The sequence below is a fragment of the Carassius gibelio genome, chromosome A8 (assembly GCF_023724105.1).
Source record: "Carassius gibelio isolate Cgi1373 ecotype wild population from Czech Republic chromosome A8, carGib1.2-hapl.c, whole genome shotgun sequence".
Classification (NCBI taxonomy): Eukaryota; Metazoa; Chordata; class Actinopteri; order Cypriniformes; family Cyprinidae; genus Carassius; species Carassius gibelio.
This window is the reverse complement of record NC_068378.1, coordinates 22252844-22271753: the sequence shown is the minus strand read 5'-3', so window position 1 is coordinate 22271753 and position 18910 is coordinate 22252844. Positions and strand designations below refer to the sequence as shown.

The window sequence follows — 18910 nt, the reverse complement described above, 5'->3', positions numbered from 1 at the left end:
TATTAGTGAAAATTAAACAATACTAAGCTTTTGAAAACATTCATAGAAATATAAATCTATTCTGTGTGAGAAGAGGTAGCATATGAATAGCAGAGATATTTCATGGGCTTAGCAGAGTTATTCTTGATTCCTTGGGCTGTAATTTCTGATCTCAACATTGTAACCAATATATAATTTACTCATTGGTATTTTTATCTATAGCTCAAATTCAAATCAATAGTAAATTCAACTGCACTGTGCTTCCTAGCATTCAAAAGTTGGCAAATTCTGAACTGTATTTTACCTTAGCATTTGTACCAGTGGTCAGTCCACTTTCTACTCAGTTTAACTTTAAGGAACACTGTGCTTTAGCTCAGAGGTCCCTTTATCTTGAAATACAAATCTACAGCTCTTGCTGAAATATCGGGGTGCCTCAAGACTCTAATCTAGGACCGACCTAATCTTCTTATAAGGGCTTAAGTTAGAAAGATCCTCTTCCAGCTGTGCACATACATTGGGAGGGTGAAATAAACCGGCTGGCAGTCGGACATATGTGGTTGTTTACTTTTTTCCCGAGATACAGATCTTCCTGATTTAAGAGTGCTGGGTATTTATTAAATACTGTGCGGGTCTTGACGAATGACCTTTTAATGTTCTCAATGCTTCAACAGAAAACCAATCCCAGACAGACGAAAAAGCATCTGCTAATGTGTATGCAACTTGACCTACTAACAGTATACATTCAGAGTATAGGCTATTTATATTCATTAGGGTTGGGAACTGAGAAAGAGGTCTTATTCATAACTAGTTCTTTTATTTGAAAAAAAAAAGAAAAAAAAGAGCAGAATGATTTCTATTAATTTTGGTTCTGGAAAAGGCATGCATTCTTTTGACTCTTATTAACCAGTTATTTTTAGTGAATCAAAAACCTTTCAAAATCAGACCAGTTCTCTCAGACTCACTCGCTGAATTATACTTTTTAGGCTATTTTCATCATTTATGATTCTAAATTAATCAAGAACTGCTAGGTTATTATTTAATTATGGCTTATCTTACTGACTGATTTTATAAAAGAAAATAATGAATGATGCTACCAAATTTATCTGGCTAAATTTATTTTATTTCTTTCTTTTTTAAATAGTTTAAAAACGAATAAACTACATTTATTCATATGCATTTGTACCTCCATAATTGTATACATTTTTTCAATTCTGGCAAAAGGTATTTATGATTCGTTATATTTGTTTTGTATAAATCTGAATTGATTCCTTATTTGCCAGCAAAATAAATCTCATAAGTACTGAAATAATCATTAAAAATATTATTTTTGTATTGCTAATAGATATCAAAATCATTCAGTATTAATACAATATTTATTTTAAAGATAATACAATACATATCAGAATCAATTTATTAAAGTTTTGGATGCCTATATCTCAAATCGCTGTTGATTAATTTTTATGATCATTTTAGCCAAAAGCTTAAATTAAAGTTAGGTATTATTTACTGTACATTTCAGATGTTGGCAATTTTATCTGTCATAAAAACTTGCATACATTGGATAAATAACATATTTAACATTGATATTGCATCTACGTTCAAGGTTTCAACCGAAGACCCCTAGAGCACTTTCAGACCCCTTCAGAAACAAGTGAGTATTAAATGTGGTCAAGCTCCAGTTGTTTTACAAATTAGACACTTGTAAGGCCAAACGCCTGAAAGCAACTCCCGTCAACACGCATTAAGGAATCACTACGCCATTCGCCCCGAATTACACAGCAACCCAAGGCCTTAAAAATATCTTGTTATACAATGTGAAAGCAGAAATCCCAACAAGCAAGTCTTAGCGCTTTGGGCAGACCAGATGTGGAGGATTACTCTTAATCTGCAAAATGGACACACAACTCTAGCGCTTCTTCTCCAGTTCATTTATCACTAATGTGGCACGGCAGTAAGACGCGGGAACCTGAGCACTGACTCACTACGAGATCCGCACTGCCACAGCCACACAAATCAAAACACACACACACATGCATGCATTCACACATACCAGCACAATTTGTGCTGGCTCAGAATTTGTGGCTTCATTAACCAGTTTGAAATGATAAATAGTTTATTGTGTGTACGTGGGGGATGTGCCTGGGGCTGTCAAAAGCAGAAAGCTCCTCCCCCTCCCTCCAGCTCCACCGAGGCTATTAAAACGGCATCGTGCTAAAGTGTAAAACTGTTTTTCTGAGCCAATAGGTGATGACATCCTGAGAAGGGCCCTCTGTGTATCTTTGAAACATCTCACAAGCATCTCCGAAGCAGATAACGGTACATGCTGACAAACTGATAAGTTACTAGTGGGTCAAAGCGATGCAACGTGCTATTTGTAGCCTGAGGTGAATGAGAAAAATGATTCTACTTCCTTTGTAGGGTGAGACAGGTAAACAAGGCAGGGGATATGACTTCAAAATGAACGTGTATTCTATCTTAGCATGCATACGGTTAATTAAATAAGAAAGGTAACAACAGTTCCCCAACTGTAGAGTTGTCAAACTGAGATGTGTGGGTCAAAAAACAACATTCATTGTATAAAGATTTCAGGTCTTTCTGGGTAAAAGCACAATGTGGTATTTATCGAAACCATTTACAGAGAAGCATTCATACTTTAAGCTCTGCGTCCTCTTACCATCTCAAAGGAAATAAGTGGGTGCCAGTGCGAAAAGAGGAAATCAACACTTCAACGGTACATGTTGCTTCACGAAATTGCCATCATGTGCAGCCAAAGTGGGTCTGAAATCTCTGCCATCAATTTTTAATCATAGTCCTCTTCCACTGACCCCTAAACCTCCTTTCTGCGAACCTTAGATAACTTTGACTTGGCTCTCTTTAATATCTCAAACCTTTAAATGGAAAATCTTTCATAAAATCTTTTAATCTCAAAGAGTATCAGAAAAGAACTCCAGAGTGTCTCATACTGGGCTCAGATTTACCAATGTGTCCACAATCAAAAATGAAAGATTTCAACATGGTTTCAAAATATCTTAAAGTATCACAGAATATGTGCTACACTATTTACAGTACATTAAATATATTATGTTATTTACTAATTCTATATATCTAGTCTTTTATTAGCAGCAAATCAGTGTATTAGAATGATTTCTAGTGGATTGTGTGACAACGAAGACCGAAGTGATACTGAAAACTGAGCTTTGCATCAAAGGAATAAATGGCATTTAAAAAGAGATTAAAATAGACAACAGTTGTTTTAAATTGTGATAGTAAATCAAAATATTTCTGTTTTACTGTATTTTAATCAATAAATGCAACATTGGAGATTTCTTTGAAAAAAAAAAATGTAATCCTGCTTTAATTTTGTTAATTCTGCATTGCAGTGTTTGGAGCATTTTGCTGACATAGCAATGTTATGTCTAAAACATAAGTTACTGGATATCAACTTTTCTTTAATGAACTGTTAATAAAAAATAATAATAATTAAAAAAAAAATATATATATATATATATTTTTTTTTTTATTTTTTCATTAACAATTGCACGTTCGTAATTCTGGTGAATAAAAAAACAGTATTCATGGGCTTAAGAAATATCTGAGACGAATTTGATACTTTGGTAACAGCATGAGCGCCCACTAAAAAAATAAACTTTGAGAGTGTGCACAATATATTTACTGCTATATACAACAAAAAGTGTTTGCAACTGTAGTGTGTGTCCACTCAACTGACTGTTGACATGATTTAGCCTCAGCGTGTGGTGTGTTTGTGTGTGTGCTGCTTGTGCATGCGTAACTCGACAGAGTGGCAAGCAGCAGTGGCAGGGCCTTCTCTCTGCAGGCTTGCCTGTCAGTGCACTCCAAGGACATGCAGCGATGTGTGCAGGCAGCGATTTGTCTTTCAGGCCTCTTCTGGGATCCAGAGAGCAGCTTCTGCAGCGAAGCCATAAGTCACTATTCACACTCTTCCTCTCAGCTCCCTAATGGCTGACACACAGAAGTCAGCTCCGGCGTGGCTCTGACATGCTGAATCAAAACGGCAAGGGACAAAAGATCAGTCTGTACACACACACACACACACACACTCACGATCCAGCCGATGCCATATGAGAGAAAGTAAATGCATAAGGTGTAAAAGTGAACATTGTCTCTTATTTTTGTGATTCCAACAGTGAGCAAACATATCTCAAAATGCTATTTCGCTATGTTTGAGCAGGAAGTGATATGTTGTTTCAGTTACCTTGTGCACAAAAAGTTCTACATCCTTCAAGCAAAAGTTCAAAGGAATGAGAAATTTTCAGGAGAAACCTGGTTTGGATGTCTAAAATGGAAAAGATTCCAAAGGAACTTTACATAATTTTACTGAACATAAAGGAAACTAGAGAAAATGTTTCATATACAGAGTCATTACTGTTCCCTTAAAACTAAACCTATTTACATTTATTTTTGTTAATTGAAATAAAGATGAAAATAAATGAAATAAAAGATGAAAAACTTAAAAAGGAAAATAAATTTCTTATGTTTTCTTGGCAAATAAATGACATTTTAAATAGTTACTTACAAATTATGTATAAATAAATAGTTTAATTATTAAAATAATTTAAAAAAGGAAAAAGAAAGCTCATAAATTAAATTAAAAAAAGTCAAGATAATTAGAAATATAAAAAAAATAGAATCCATAATAATGACAAAAACATACAACAAAATTACTAAAACTATAATTAAATAGAAAAATTAAATGAGAAAAATACAACTAATTTATAATATTAATAAATACTATATCAGAATATAAATAATACTAAAATAACACTGGTCATCTGGGGAAAACACAATAATAGTTCTGATTCAATTCTGATATTAATTCTACTACTTTTACAATTCACTGCCAGATAAAATATGTAAAAATGTTACATTTAAATGGGGCAGTACCATCAAAGGTACGTGTTAACTACTACAAAAAAAAAGACATATTATTACTTCAATTGCATGAGTGGGTTTTCTTTTTTTGGGGGGGGGGGGGGAGTGTGAACTATCCCTTTAAACTTGCTGTGTTAACTATTTATTGTATTTTCTATTACCACATTCAATTGTGACTGCCACCCGAAAAATAATTTATTTTTCCGTTGCAGAAGCTCTGTTAAATAGAAAAAATAATGGTCTTGCCTTATATGCCATAATTTAACCCAAAAGGCCACAACATTTCTACAAACACAGGTGATGGAGGACCTTGAATTGTTTCAACTCAGCAATTGAGAAAGAAAAAGCAAATGGAAAAATGCCATCACTCATGGGAAGTCACAGCTTGTGGTGGTTAATAATGGTCATTTATTTCTGTTACACAGAGACATTTTTTTCCCCAGAATGCCATAGTTAGAAAGTGCCAAGAAATACTACTGGGAGGAAATGTCTCGCTGAAAGAATCTGAGATACATTTCCATAAAACGCTGCAGTATTGTAAGGGTCAGGCAAAATGTTTTCAAGTCACATCTTTAAAAAAAAAATACAAAATAGAAGGAACAGAAGGACACTGTCAATGGAAATCTTTTTAAAATTCAGTGTATTATGCAAAGACGTTCAATAAATTGCAGCTTTCACACACTTATGAACACCATCACGAAATCCACTTTGCTTCAGAATGGGGACCTTCAAGAATTAGTTGGTAATTTGCACACAAAAACCTCTGAATGGCATACGTTTTGAACTCTGGCATGTGGTGAGCATTTCAAATGACACAGCCGGTTAGGGCTTCACAGTGCAGAAACTAATTAGATTGTCCATAACGGATTCCATCTCACTTTATATGATGTGACGTGACAGCTGCCAAAGCTGTTGTAAAGTATGAAACTGTTTGTTTTAGTCTGTGTGTGTGTGTGTGTGTGTGTGTGTCTGAGTGCAATAATTTGGCCGCTCATCTCCGGCTTTCCAACTATGATGTGTATATGCTTCGAAAATCCCTTTTAGTCGATGACCAGCTCTCTCAGCAGAGGTCAAATCCATTTGCGCCTCCTGTAGGTGGCATCACACCAGGATGACCCCGGGTCACAGCAGCTGCAAAAACAGCCTTTTAAAAGCCATCAGAAGTCCCAAGCCACATGCACAAACTCTAGGATGTTATGTCAACAAAAAAGACACAGTAAAAGTAAAGGTGGGACTAGTACCTGACACACATGGTCCAGATTTTGGGCTGCTGAGATCTACAGTATTTCTATTCAATGTTCTATTCGTTGTTGACCATTTACAGAGTCACACAGCAGTTCCACTTATAAAATTTTCATAAACTGACACTTTTCTCTGTTTGCATTGTGCTAAGCCTCATATACACAACCGGACCAATCGTTTCACAAGTGGGCCATTTAACAGCCCTGTTTTGTTGAATTGTAAAAATCCTATTAATGGTCAAAAAACGTTTTACTGAAAAGGCTTCGTGGTTGCCTAGGAAAGCAAAACAGAATGATTCCACAACAATTTTCAATGATGACACTAGATGTTGAGAGAAAAAGCAATGCAATACCAAGCAGACATGAGAACTACTCCTACCTACTTGAATGAAGACCCGAGATCTCTCAAACTGTTTGTCAAGATTACGTTTTATATAACATGTCTCCAACTGCAAAAAAAAAATTGTTTTCAGATTGATCCTGCTATTTTGGATGTAACCAACAGATCAGGTGACATTTTTCCAATCAAAGCAATCCTTTCCTTTCCTAAAGCCACCACACTGAGAGTTGCAAATGATAAAACACCTACATGGAAATCAATTACACAATTAATGCATAATTTGTATACAAAGGATTAATTATAAAGCACATACTGTCTCATTCAGGAAGTGAAAAAGCGAAAGAAGCATGAAATCCTAACACATGGTATGCTACAGTTAAGATTTCTGAATTTATAAGCCATAATTTCCCAAGAGGAAAGTTGGCATGATCCAGTGGTTGATTTGGATAAAGGAGTCTCTATGCTAATCAGAAGAAAAAGGTGATGATTTAATAAGAATGACTGAACAGTAAAACTGTTTTTCAATACTCTCAATAGCTCTTGATAACTCTGAGTTTGTCAACATTTAAAGTATTAGCAGCATTTCACCAGACCTCCAAAATTTAGTACTTCTATTAATAACATAATTTTTTAAAAACTATTATTACCTTTTATAATATGCAAAAAAGGAGGGGATTTCAATCTTAACAGACCTACTCTTCTCACAGATGTTTTTTTTTTTTTCTGTATAGGACTGCAATGTACTACTCTGTAATACGTACAGAAAATGTACAAAAATATTAACAATTATATGAAAAATAAATATTACAAAAGAAAAAAAAGTTAAATGTAACATTTGTAATTATATGTAAACATATACACTACCATGCAAAAGTGTGAAGTCAGTCATTTTTAATCAAATTAATTATTTTATTCATTAAGGACACATTAAATTGATCAAAAGTGACACTACTGAGTTTTTTGTTACTATTCTATTTCTAATAAATTCTGTTCTACTGAACTCTCTAATCATCAAAAAAATGTATCTTTCAAACTCAAAAATATCTGAGTTTTTATTAATTTATTATTTTTATTTTTTTACTTTATGCTACTTAACTGCTTATATAGAGCATATACATTATACATATATCATATATGTCTACCAACAGAGCCTACATGGGGAATTCAAGGTCCTCCATGTGCTCTACAACAAAGTCTGCTTGCAGAAATAATTAAATATGGCAAAATATTCTGCCAGTACCATGTTTCAGTGAGATGTGATGTTGGGGCGACATTAGTCTGATTATTTTTCCTTCTGTCCAGTCAAATGAAGAAGGTTGTGGTTATATTGCTAGGTGTCACATTCCAATAAGACACTTGATATGACCGTGGCCACTGTAAAGTTGGTTGGCCAGGTTTTAGTTTTACATTTAAAAGAGCCAAAAATTGATGAGGTGGATTTCTATAATGTCTTGTTCACTGACAACTATCGACAGCAAAGGTTTGGGAAGTTTTGAATCTAAAATCTGAATGTGACACTACAGAAAATCTATCGTGGCAGTCAGTGGGCGGTTGACAGAAAGCATGAAAGCATGCAGCAAAACTGGATGTTGTAATAAGCAATGCCTTAGATATAAAGCTCTATGAGACATTATACAGAGCAGAATGTCCATTAGCGTCCTCTCTATATGGCTTCAAGCTAAAAGGAGCTTTCAGCAAAGCCCCAGTTTTCCAAATAGACCCTATCATCAACATGCATCACTGTTGTATCTGTAGAAAATCTCTTCTTCAGTTCATTTTGAGAAAGAATGATTATATGATTGGTGTGCTGTTGCTTGGCTACCATAAAAAAAAAGTTTTGTTTGATGTCGAAAAAACACTAGATCACTGGTGTGAAACTACTAACCACAGAGCAGTCAAAAAACATATGTTGGCCTCAGCACATGATACATAAAACAGTGTATCAATCGTTTTTCTCCACACAATAAAATCACATATGCTGGTCAGCAACCAGAGAAACAGAATGAAAAATCAGATTTGCACAATTCTCTAATACAGAGAACCAAAATGAGAAGAAACGAGGACAAGGATAGGACAATTAGATTCAAAATGCAACTGAAACACATACACAAATAATAAAAACAACAATAATGATCATTTTTCCACATCTGGTCAAGCAAAATAATTTTCCCACACTATTTTTTAATAAATCAAAATAAATTATATTTAATAATTTAGCAACAAATATCATATTTAAAATATTACAAATATATTAATATATTAACATACCAAAATTAATTTGATACTAAAAATAACATATGCCTGCATATATTTTTATATTTATGAAAATGCTTCTGATCATATTTTAAGTGATGATGCATCTTTAATTCAAAAGTCAAGACACAATCTTTAGGAAACTTAAAAGCTAAAAATGCACATTAACTATATCGCAATATTCACAATCATCCTTAGAGAGATGAAAGGTTTTTACGGACCCTCATGCTGTTCTTCTGAACACAAAAGAAATTCTGAATAATGTTGGCAACAAAACACAACTCCCATAACATTTATTAATACAATGGAATGATGGTCAGTAAAGAACCATCAACAGTTTGGTTACCAACATTCTTCCAAAAAAAAAAAAAAAAAAAAAATATATATATATATATATATATATATATATATATATATACATATATATATATATATATATATATATATATATATATATATATATATATGTGTATATATGTATCTTTTACTTCCCACAGAAGAAAGAAACTCATACAGGTTTGGAACATCTTGAAGGTAAGAAAATTTGGTAGCACTTTATTTTACAGTCCTGTTCCTCGTGTACATACTATGAACTTATTATAGTAATTACAATAACCATGTAATAACTAGGTACTAACCCGGAACCTACCCCTAAACCTAACCCTACCCCATGAAGTTACCTTGTATTACATGAACTTTCTTAGATAAATACACTGTAAGTACACTATAAGTACATGTAATTACACGTACTGTAAAATAAAGTGCAACCGAAAATGTATTATTATTTTTCAATATTATATATTCAAGATTAATATTTCAAGATTATATATTGCCAAGTAGTGTAGCCCTAGGTCTACTGTAGTTATGACTTTACAGATCAGACAATCTGGGGAGGAAAATATATGGGCATGTGAGGATAAAAATGCACAAGGCTTCCAGGATTCAACAGAGCTCAGAACAGCTGAGTCCTGTTTCAGATGTGCTTAATCCCCATTTCTCATTTTTAAAACCACTCATCTTCAAAATGGCCATGGCAGCGATGGAGATCAGAAAAGCCAAGGTATTCTGTCTTAAACCATTACTTGCACTTAGTCTTAAAAGATCTGGTGATCTCTCACATTAACTGCCCTTCCCCCAGAGCGCCTAAAACAACATCCAGTTTGTAAATCACACCAACTAACTGGCAGAAAGTAAATCTTCTTGTCCTGCATACTACTGAATTTCTGAAAGTGACAGTTATATTAGAGTTTGTACAGAAATCAGCTGAAAAGCCAATGCACACTGATTTCCTGATAGAAGCAGACCACCAGTTGTGATAATGGCCAATATATCTTCATTAGCTCACAGACCAACAAATCATCCTCAAGATGCTCTCAACATTTCACTTACGATTGCAAGCCATAGTGTCAGGATCATTTCATTTGCTGATGATAGCAAGAAAACTAGTTTCACCACTGGCTGAATACATCAACAGAACTGTCTGCCACAACTTCGCCCCAAGTGTCAATGGCACAGAGGCCTTTTAAGAAACATGAACAGAAATCTGAACAGCAACAGCAGGATTTGCAGTAATGGTTTGTAAGATGAGACAAGTGAGGCTGTGGTAAAAAAAAAAAGAAAAAAAGTAGTCAATATGGATTCAATCTCATAAAATGATACAAGTATTGTATCATTACAATATACAAAAGTGTATTGAAAAAAAATAATGTGCACACTGCGATTCCGGAAAATACACAGGTAATGTGTCCCGGCAATTGTTCCCAGGTCGCTAGATTTTGCACTTTCACACTGTCAGTGATTGCCCGGAATGTGTGCGTGCGTTCACACACAAACCGTAAAGGTCCCGTAGAGACACGTGACATCAGGATGTAATGTATAATGTACGAGTCGAAAATGATAGGCACGTTAACTTTCACTTAAATTGCCGAACGATATCAGCTTCAGTGGGGAAAGTGAGGAACTAACTGATCTTTGCTTTATTACAGTTTGCAAACATTTTTTATTTGTCGTGAACGTTGATCTGCCTTCGAAACACCTGGTAAAAGAGTCATCACTATGACACACCATTTAGGGAATTAGTTCTAGCTTTTGTTCACACAGTGCTCTTTCCGGGACTGAACCCGGAATGTTACTAGGTCCCTGACCCGGGATCAATCCCGGATCGTGTTTGCTTTCACAAAGAAGGCGACCCGGCAATGTTCTGGCAATTTTCTGGGTCTGATGTGCAGTGTGAAAGGTGATGGACGGACGGACAGATAGAAAAACACCACGGAGAAACTGGTGGTTGTGTAAGGAAGCTCAACACTAAAGGTCTCCAATTAATTATTTGAAACATACTGATAAAGACAACAGATTTCTTATCCATTCTGTGAATCCCTTGCAGACAGCATGCAGTATGAGCAAACGAGCATGCCATTTTATCACTGCACCAGAGGAAGTTATTGCTACACAAAAGTGCATGAGTGAAGGCCACTCAAGGGGCAATATCAACAGCAGCACAAAATGCATGCTCTGACCTTCCCATACATTGGACACATCTCTGCCAAACACTGTCACGTACAAATACCTCATACTGCCAGATTCAATCCACCTTGATGATAATCTTTCCACCCCAATTGGCTCCAACAGGAGATTATGTCTTCTAATAACACAATCCACCACATTCAAAATCGGCTTTTATTCCACCGGCAACAAACAAAAAACTGACCGCCTTAAGCACTTGCTTTATGCGATTATCTTTCCTCTAATACATTGGACTAATAGGCTTTGTGGCTATAATTTTCACACTCCCCTGTCCATTTTAATACAGCAAATGCCACTCCATTTGTTTTTATTCCACCATATGTGGTTATTTATCAGATTGGATTACTGTGTTGATTCCATGTAATGTTCTATTTTGTATCTGTTGCAATGCATAATACTATCACGTTTAATATCGCTTTTCATGGCCTTTGATTCAACGATACATAAATACATTGAATGCATGCAAAAATAAGCTTGTTACTAAAAACTAAGTACTTCTTAATTAAGGGAAATTTAAGAAGTTAATATAAATTAATATTAATATCACATTTTTTATGGACCATAGTGGTGGCATCAGATGGTAATTTGGCATATAAGTGATATAAATGTTCATTTATTTATTGGGGGGGGGCATGATATATATATATATATATATATATATATATATATATATATATATAAATATATATATATACACACAGTACAGTACAGTACTGAAAATATGTCATATTCTGGGTTCTTCAAAGTAGCCACCTTTTGCTTTGATTACTGCTTTGCACACTCTTGGCATTCTCTTGATGAGCTTCAAGAGGTAGTCACCTGAAATGGTCTTCCAACAGTCTTGAAGGAGTTCCCCCGAGAGATGCTTAGCACTTGTTGGCCCTTTCGCCTTCTGTCTGCGCTCCAGCTCACGCCTAAACCATCTCGATTGGGTTCAGGTCCGGTGACTGTGGAGGCCAGGTCATCTGGCGCAGAACCCCATCACTCTCCTTCTTGGTCAAATAGCCCTTGATGCCTTCAGTGTGACTCTACAATTTTCATAGTCATGAAAATAAAGAAAACTCTTTGAATGAGAAGGTGTGTCAAAACTTTTGGTCTGTACTGTATATATATAAAAATGCCATGGCCTAGCAGCACACATACATGCTCTAGACTAGTTGAGCTGTGGTTCTTGTGGCAGATCCAGGTCTCCCTTCTGCTCCTGTACCCACTAATTCCCTGTCGCCTCTCTACTGCCTGTGTCAATAAAAATAGAGCAAACCACCAAAAATAAAAGCTGTGAAAACTGCTGACTCTTGAGCACAACTGGTCAAGCAACATCACTGTCTATGTTCATTGCTCTGGTGAGAGTTCTATTGTGCTGCGAGTAAAAGTGCCAATATGAAATTGTAATAAAACCTTATTCTACTCTCCCTTGCACGTGCTGAACACAATTCATGGTTCACTTTTCCACTGGGAGAATTGACAAGGTGCATGTTTTTGCATCTAAATATACTGTGTCAAAGTGGTATAACTGCTTAATGAATTCAAATTAGTCAACAGAGTGCACATGTTTCTTAAAGCTATTTTAGCACACCGTCTTCGGTTTCATTCAGGTTGACCAAAGATGGGTGTAATCTCAAAAGTGGAGAAGAAATGTCAAACACAAGATAAATACCAAAAGGTGTGTCTATAGTCCTGAATTAAATAAAGGCGGCTTTTGCAAAATGTCAACAGATCTGACCCAGAGCAAATTAGATTGTTTATTCTTATACCTCATCTAAAAAATAATTCCTCATTGTTGAAGGTGAGAAAGAAGAGACACGTCGGGGATCTGAGTGATGTCAGGGGTTAAACCAAATAACATTCGCTCCATCACACTGAAAAAACGATCCATGACAGGTTGATATACAGCCGCCATCTAGGAGAGCCATTGATGGCCAATAATTATACAACTACTCTTAGAGCGAGAACCTTGCCTGTGGGACTCCATATATCAGAATTCATACACCCTCAAATAGCCCCACAATCCTGTGATGGATATCCAGCACAGATAACAGCAGAGAAGGGAAAACCATATATCCGCAGGGACTTTATAGCTTTCACATTCATCCACTGTCAGTGTGCTACAACCAAGGCCAGAAGACTTTATTATGCAGACAGGAAAGATTGACGAGAAACAAGGTATGGCTGAAAGGATAGGGTTGAAATTCTGATAGCATTTCCGGCCACAATGAACACCGAAACAAGACAAAGAATGAACGTGGAGGGGTTTTAACAGATTTTATTTTTTAATTCGAGTCACCGTTGATATAAACCCATTATTTTCTGGATAAAACATTAAATAGCATAAGTAATATTGTTAGGGGAAATAAACGGCTTTGAGAAGAGAATAAGCAGGGTTTTGTCATTAATATGGCTGAAAAAGCACATGAGCGTCAGGAAATAATGAAACAGGAAATGTTTTAAACTAATCGCAGCATACTTATTAACATAGGGGACACTGTAGGTATCCAGTGTTTTATCCTGTACACACATAATGGCTATGTTCAGTCTTGCAGTTACAGCCTTCATTACAGAACAGCAGGCTTCCAGGTTTTTGGAGGAGTGTTTAAATGGCAGTGCCGTGTTTGACAAGCATCCCGAAGAAATGAATTTCAGCCCACATGTTTGGACTTTCCATCCCCATTGTGTCCAGCACACAATTGGTAAACATCTCTCACATTGTCTTTGTTTGGCTGCATTGGATCGCTGTGTGTGCCAATGGGGAATTACTGGACAGAAAGCAGACCAGGGCTGGGCACGACTTCACAGATTCTCCAAAGATTAACTCTAAAGATAAAGTATCTACACTTCATCCTGATGAAAAGCTACCCAGGCTGTCAGCAAGTCTGTTCACTTTGCAAATCCTAATAGCTACTACAACTTAAGCGGCTTGACACATTTTAGAGGGAAATGAATTGATAAAACTCCATTTAACTTCAGGTGGCTGCTATCATCCTGTGCTGAGATGAAGTCTGCAAGTTATAATGGCCAATACTCATTTTCCCGACTCTACAGGATGGCAAATGTTTTTACAGCTTTCCGAAATTTCAATCCCTCCAGCCCTTTATTGTAAAATTCCTTTAAGTAAAAAAAAAACACAAGCAAATCAGTTACGTGAAGAACCAGTCACAGATGTTATAGACTGCAGTTTCCAGGGTTAAAAATACAGTAGGAGCTTAAAAATCCGACAGTTCCCTCAAGAACAGATATTCTGTCATTCTTTACTCACCTTCATGACGTTCCAAACACGAATGAGAAGAAAAGGAAATGTTTGGCTGGATGTTCACACTATTCTTTCCTATACAATGACAGTGAATGGTGAGCAGGGTCTGTCAAGCTCCAGAAATGACAAGATGGCAACATACAAATTCACAATGCATCATAAAAACTGAAATCTATACCAACTGTGCACTATATTCCAAGTCAGAAGACATAGAACCAATTCTCTATAATCCGCACTCCGGAGAGCATCCAAACTTGGCATGTCACAATTAGGTAAAAAGACACAGGAAAACCAAGGAAATTTTCCAAAAAAGAGAATGAGATTTGAGATTCAGAAGACTTGAGGCTCGCTCACACCAAGAACGTTAATTATATTAGCATCTACACCAATGAACACATATATTAAAGGGGTCCTATATTATGCTCTTTTACAAATTGATTTTGTTTTGGGGGTGTACTAGGACATGCTCTCATGCTTACTGGTTCGAAAAATGGCACAAACGACTCAATTAGTTCTGGGTTTGATGAAAGCCCGCCTTCCGAAAAACTAAATATGTTGTGATTGGTTAGCTTTCCCAGTGCTTTGTGATTGGCATACATCATAGACGGTGTTTCAGTACTGCCCCGCCCCTTGCCAAGGCAGCCAGTTCTGTTTGCTCCGGTATAGTTACTGTAAGGATGGCGTCAATATTGCCATATCAGTTTGAGCTGGATTCAGAACAAGATGATCGTGCAGAAACTTTGCACACACATGCATATGGATGGACATGGCGAAAACTTGACATTACTTCCTCTTCTCCATTTTCTCTAATGCACTAACTCTGCAGCAACACTTCTTCTTCTTCATCGTGGTCTTGTCTGATGCACTCAACCAAGTGTTCTAACCACGACCTCGCCCCTCCCCACCCTCATTATTTTCAAAACATGAAGAACATTTTAATCATCCGAAGAAACTTTGTACAATGTAAATGTTCCTCAATGGTTCGTTGTGGAACCATAGATGACAATAAATGATCCTTTACTTTCAATAGTGAACCTATTCTCATGGAATCAGAATGTTTACTAAAACGTGTCCTTCTTGGTGTGAACACCACTGCAGTTTGTAGTGCAGGATTTGTGTGGGCTATTTTTAAGGTCCTTTTGGTGACCATTCACTTTAATTGCATACAAAATGGCTTCCAAACATCTTTTTTTTTTGCGTTCCACAGATGAAAGAAAGTCATACGACTTTGGAAAGCCATGAAGGTCAGTAAATAACAGCAGGATTTTTCGTTTTAAAAATCACTGCAGCTGTTTTGCTCCAGAGTGTGACCGTGTGTGTCTGCAGGAGTAGACCTTAAACAATATCATGGGTGGGCCGACAATGAAAAATCCCCAGGAACAAGGAGCTAATGAGTCCATCTGATGATACCATACAATAATGTTACTACCTGCAACCTAAAATAGCTTACTATGACTCCTTTGGCTATTTTATAACACACTCACACCATCCATCATTTTGCTGATGCTAAAAAATGCAAATCCTTCTTTTACCTGTACGTCTGTCTCACAGAACCCGTAAGCCTATTTTTAACCACTACACAACAGACCAGAGGCTTCACCTTTTATATTCACTGTAGAAATCAAGGCACAAAGAACAGCAAGAGGAATTACAAATCATGTCCATCTAAGTCTGAATGCTCCAGCACAGCAGGTGAACAATTTTATTCGTCCCATGAGATCCCAGCCCCTCCTCTCGGTCTCTCTCTCTCTCTCTCTCTCTCTCTCTCTCCCAAGTGAATATTTTATTAATAAACATCAGTCAGAAATGGATGGCAGACGAATTCCATTGATTAATTAACAACCCCCTAAAATAACTTATGCAGCACAAAGCAAACAAGCCCAGACATTTTGATAAACTGGCACGACACTTCAGTTGTGCTGCATGTTAAAATGACTCGGTTACACAAGACGAGTAAATAAAGAAGTGCCATTAGAACAAGCGGCTCATGTTGATGTCGACGCTTCAAAAGCAGGGCTTGACATATTCCTGAAAGGGCATTGTATTATGCACACTTTACACTCCCACTGAGAGAAGGTTAGAGGATGCCACGTGAGGATTATAGCAGTAATAAACAGCTGTTACGGCCGTGATCCCATCCTTAAACCGCTATAATCAGGATTGCTATAAACAGGGTGTTATGTACATTCCCCACTAAATGCTCGCAGCAGATTACAGTGGCTGTGAAATGCAGGCAGTGGCAAGATATAGATTTTTTTCAAACCAGCTTTGAAATAGACAGTGCAAGATAAAGAAAGCAAAGATGCAACACCCTTCAGCGTGCTGAGCTCCACCGTCAGATCTGTGATGTGCTCTCTCTGCTGTGAATGCATGAACTTCCAGCATTCATGAGTGAAATTTTCTGTCAAGCATGCAGTCGCTCATACATGCAAGGGCTAGGCTTAATCCTGTAGTTCTGTGTGAGCTGCATAATAGAAACAAATGTATTCCCTCGTGTGCAGAAGGGCACAGAGAGATGTATCATATGACACTGGTACTATATCAATCTGAATACTCCAGAACTAAAGGGGCTTATTATTTACTAGCACTAAACTTATACTAAGACAATGAATCTGTCGATATTTTGGTATTGTCACATTATCTGCATCCTCATTTACGTCTGTTTGTTGCAAAATTTACCAAAGAATTTAACGGTTTCTAATTTTTAGTGATCCTTAGTAAGTAGTATGTAGCAAATGTTCCTTTAAATTCAACAATTTTGTACATTTTATTTGTTATCACTAAATTGTACTGGTTCTGACAAATAGTATGCAATGCAGACCATTTTGCAATATTCAAATAGTATATATATATATATATATATATATATATATATATATATATATACTATTTGAATATTGCAAAATGGTCTGCATTGCATACTATTTGTCAGAACCAGTACAATTCATGAGTGAAATATATATGATTGAAATATATATGATTAAGATTAAGATTAAATGATTATTTTCTGGATATATGTGCAGTTATTATGGTCTAGTTTCTGTCTTTTTGAATGACATTTACAAATGTATATGTGTATGTAGTGTGTGTGTGTGTGTGTGTGTGTGTGTGTGTGTGTGTGTGTGTGTGTGTGTACAAACCATGTATAATATCAGACCCCTTAAATCTCTTTCTAGACAGCACTTTCTTATATAAAGTAAATACTAAAATGTACTATAAATGAATCAAATAATATTTGTTTAAACAAATAGTTTAGCCTAATCTTCAAGGTCTGAAAGCATGACGTGATTTGTTAATAGCTGCATGTGTTTCAAAATATTCAGTTCCGAGCAACATTTATGTTTGCTGACTAACACGCAATGAGACCTGCATATGGTCAAATCTATAGTTTCTGAAGTGCCCGAGCATCACGAACGCATCGACACAGGTCTAGTCGCTCCCTGCATGACGCGCGTGCAACATACCTGCGATTTATGCTGCTGTCCATCCTCGAGTTCTGAAACACTGTTCATGATTTTCCATCGATCATTTACCATTCTCTGGAATCCTTAACATCCGAGAGTTGTTTTCATGAGCATGAGGAGAGAACGGGACTGTCAGTCTTAAATTCCAGCATCCAAGAAAGAGAAAAGAGGGACAACACAACAGTCTACGGAAACTAAAACTACTTCAAGATGATCCGCGCAAACCTACAGAAAACCGGGGCACAGAACTAGAGATCCACACTCATTCTGTAAAAGAAAAATATACGTACTTTAAGGGAGTTGTCCCTCACCCACAAAAATGAACAAATAAGAAAATTCAGTCCGAAGGCAAATCCGATCTCCTCAACGCACTCAAATACTGAGGAGTAGGTGTGACTGTTTGCGGATGATGCGTTCTGTTCGTTGGCAGGTATTCCTCCACAGATATAAAACTTTCCCTGTTGAGTCTATGAGAAACGAAAAAAAAGACGTGGATTTAGATAATGAACCATTAAGTTATGCAGAATAACTGTGTGCTACGCGTCCGTTTGATTTGCTTCATTCCTGTGGTGTAAGGACACGCTTGTGGTGGAGCTCCTGAATTCTGCCCGATGTCCGATCCGTGAGCGAATCGTTCTTTTGAGTCGGATCTTTTCAATGAATCGTTCGATCCGGTCTGAACTATTTGCTCACCGATTCGGTCACGAGTGAACAACTCTCTGACTCATTCAAGCGTAAAGCGAACATGTCCGAATTACATTGAGCCGAGAACCGATGTGTGAGCTGACGGTGAAGAGCGTTTGGAGCCTATCGAGGATTTTTTTTTGATGGAGCGAATATCAGAAAAGTTACAAATAAAACGTAGGCTACTTAACGTTTCTTAATAGGCATACGATAACATACGTCCATTTAATCAACAAAATACAAATTATAAAGGCTAATAACATGAATT

The 18910-nt window shown here is 36.5% G+C and overlaps 1 protein-coding gene across 2 annotated transcripts in view; it reads right to left on the bottom strand.

Moving 5' to 3' along the window:
• The window catches only part of LOC128018891 (fibrinogen C domain-containing protein 1-like), a 101497-nt gene extending 82897 nt beyond the window's left edge, over positions 1 to 18600 (bottom strand). Inside the window, exon 1 of one of the 2 annotated variants that reach the window (XM_052604753.1) lies at positions 17959 to 18600. In XM_052604753.1, the coding sequence (XP_052460713.1) occupies positions 17959 to 18030 (72 nt within the window). In that variant the 5' untranslated portion in view covers positions 18031 to 18600. The remainder of the gene's footprint in view (positions 1 to 17958) is intronic. The other variant, XM_052604752.1, reaches the window with a different exon arrangement.
• Between the last annotated feature and the right edge of the window lie 310 nt (positions 18601 to 18910).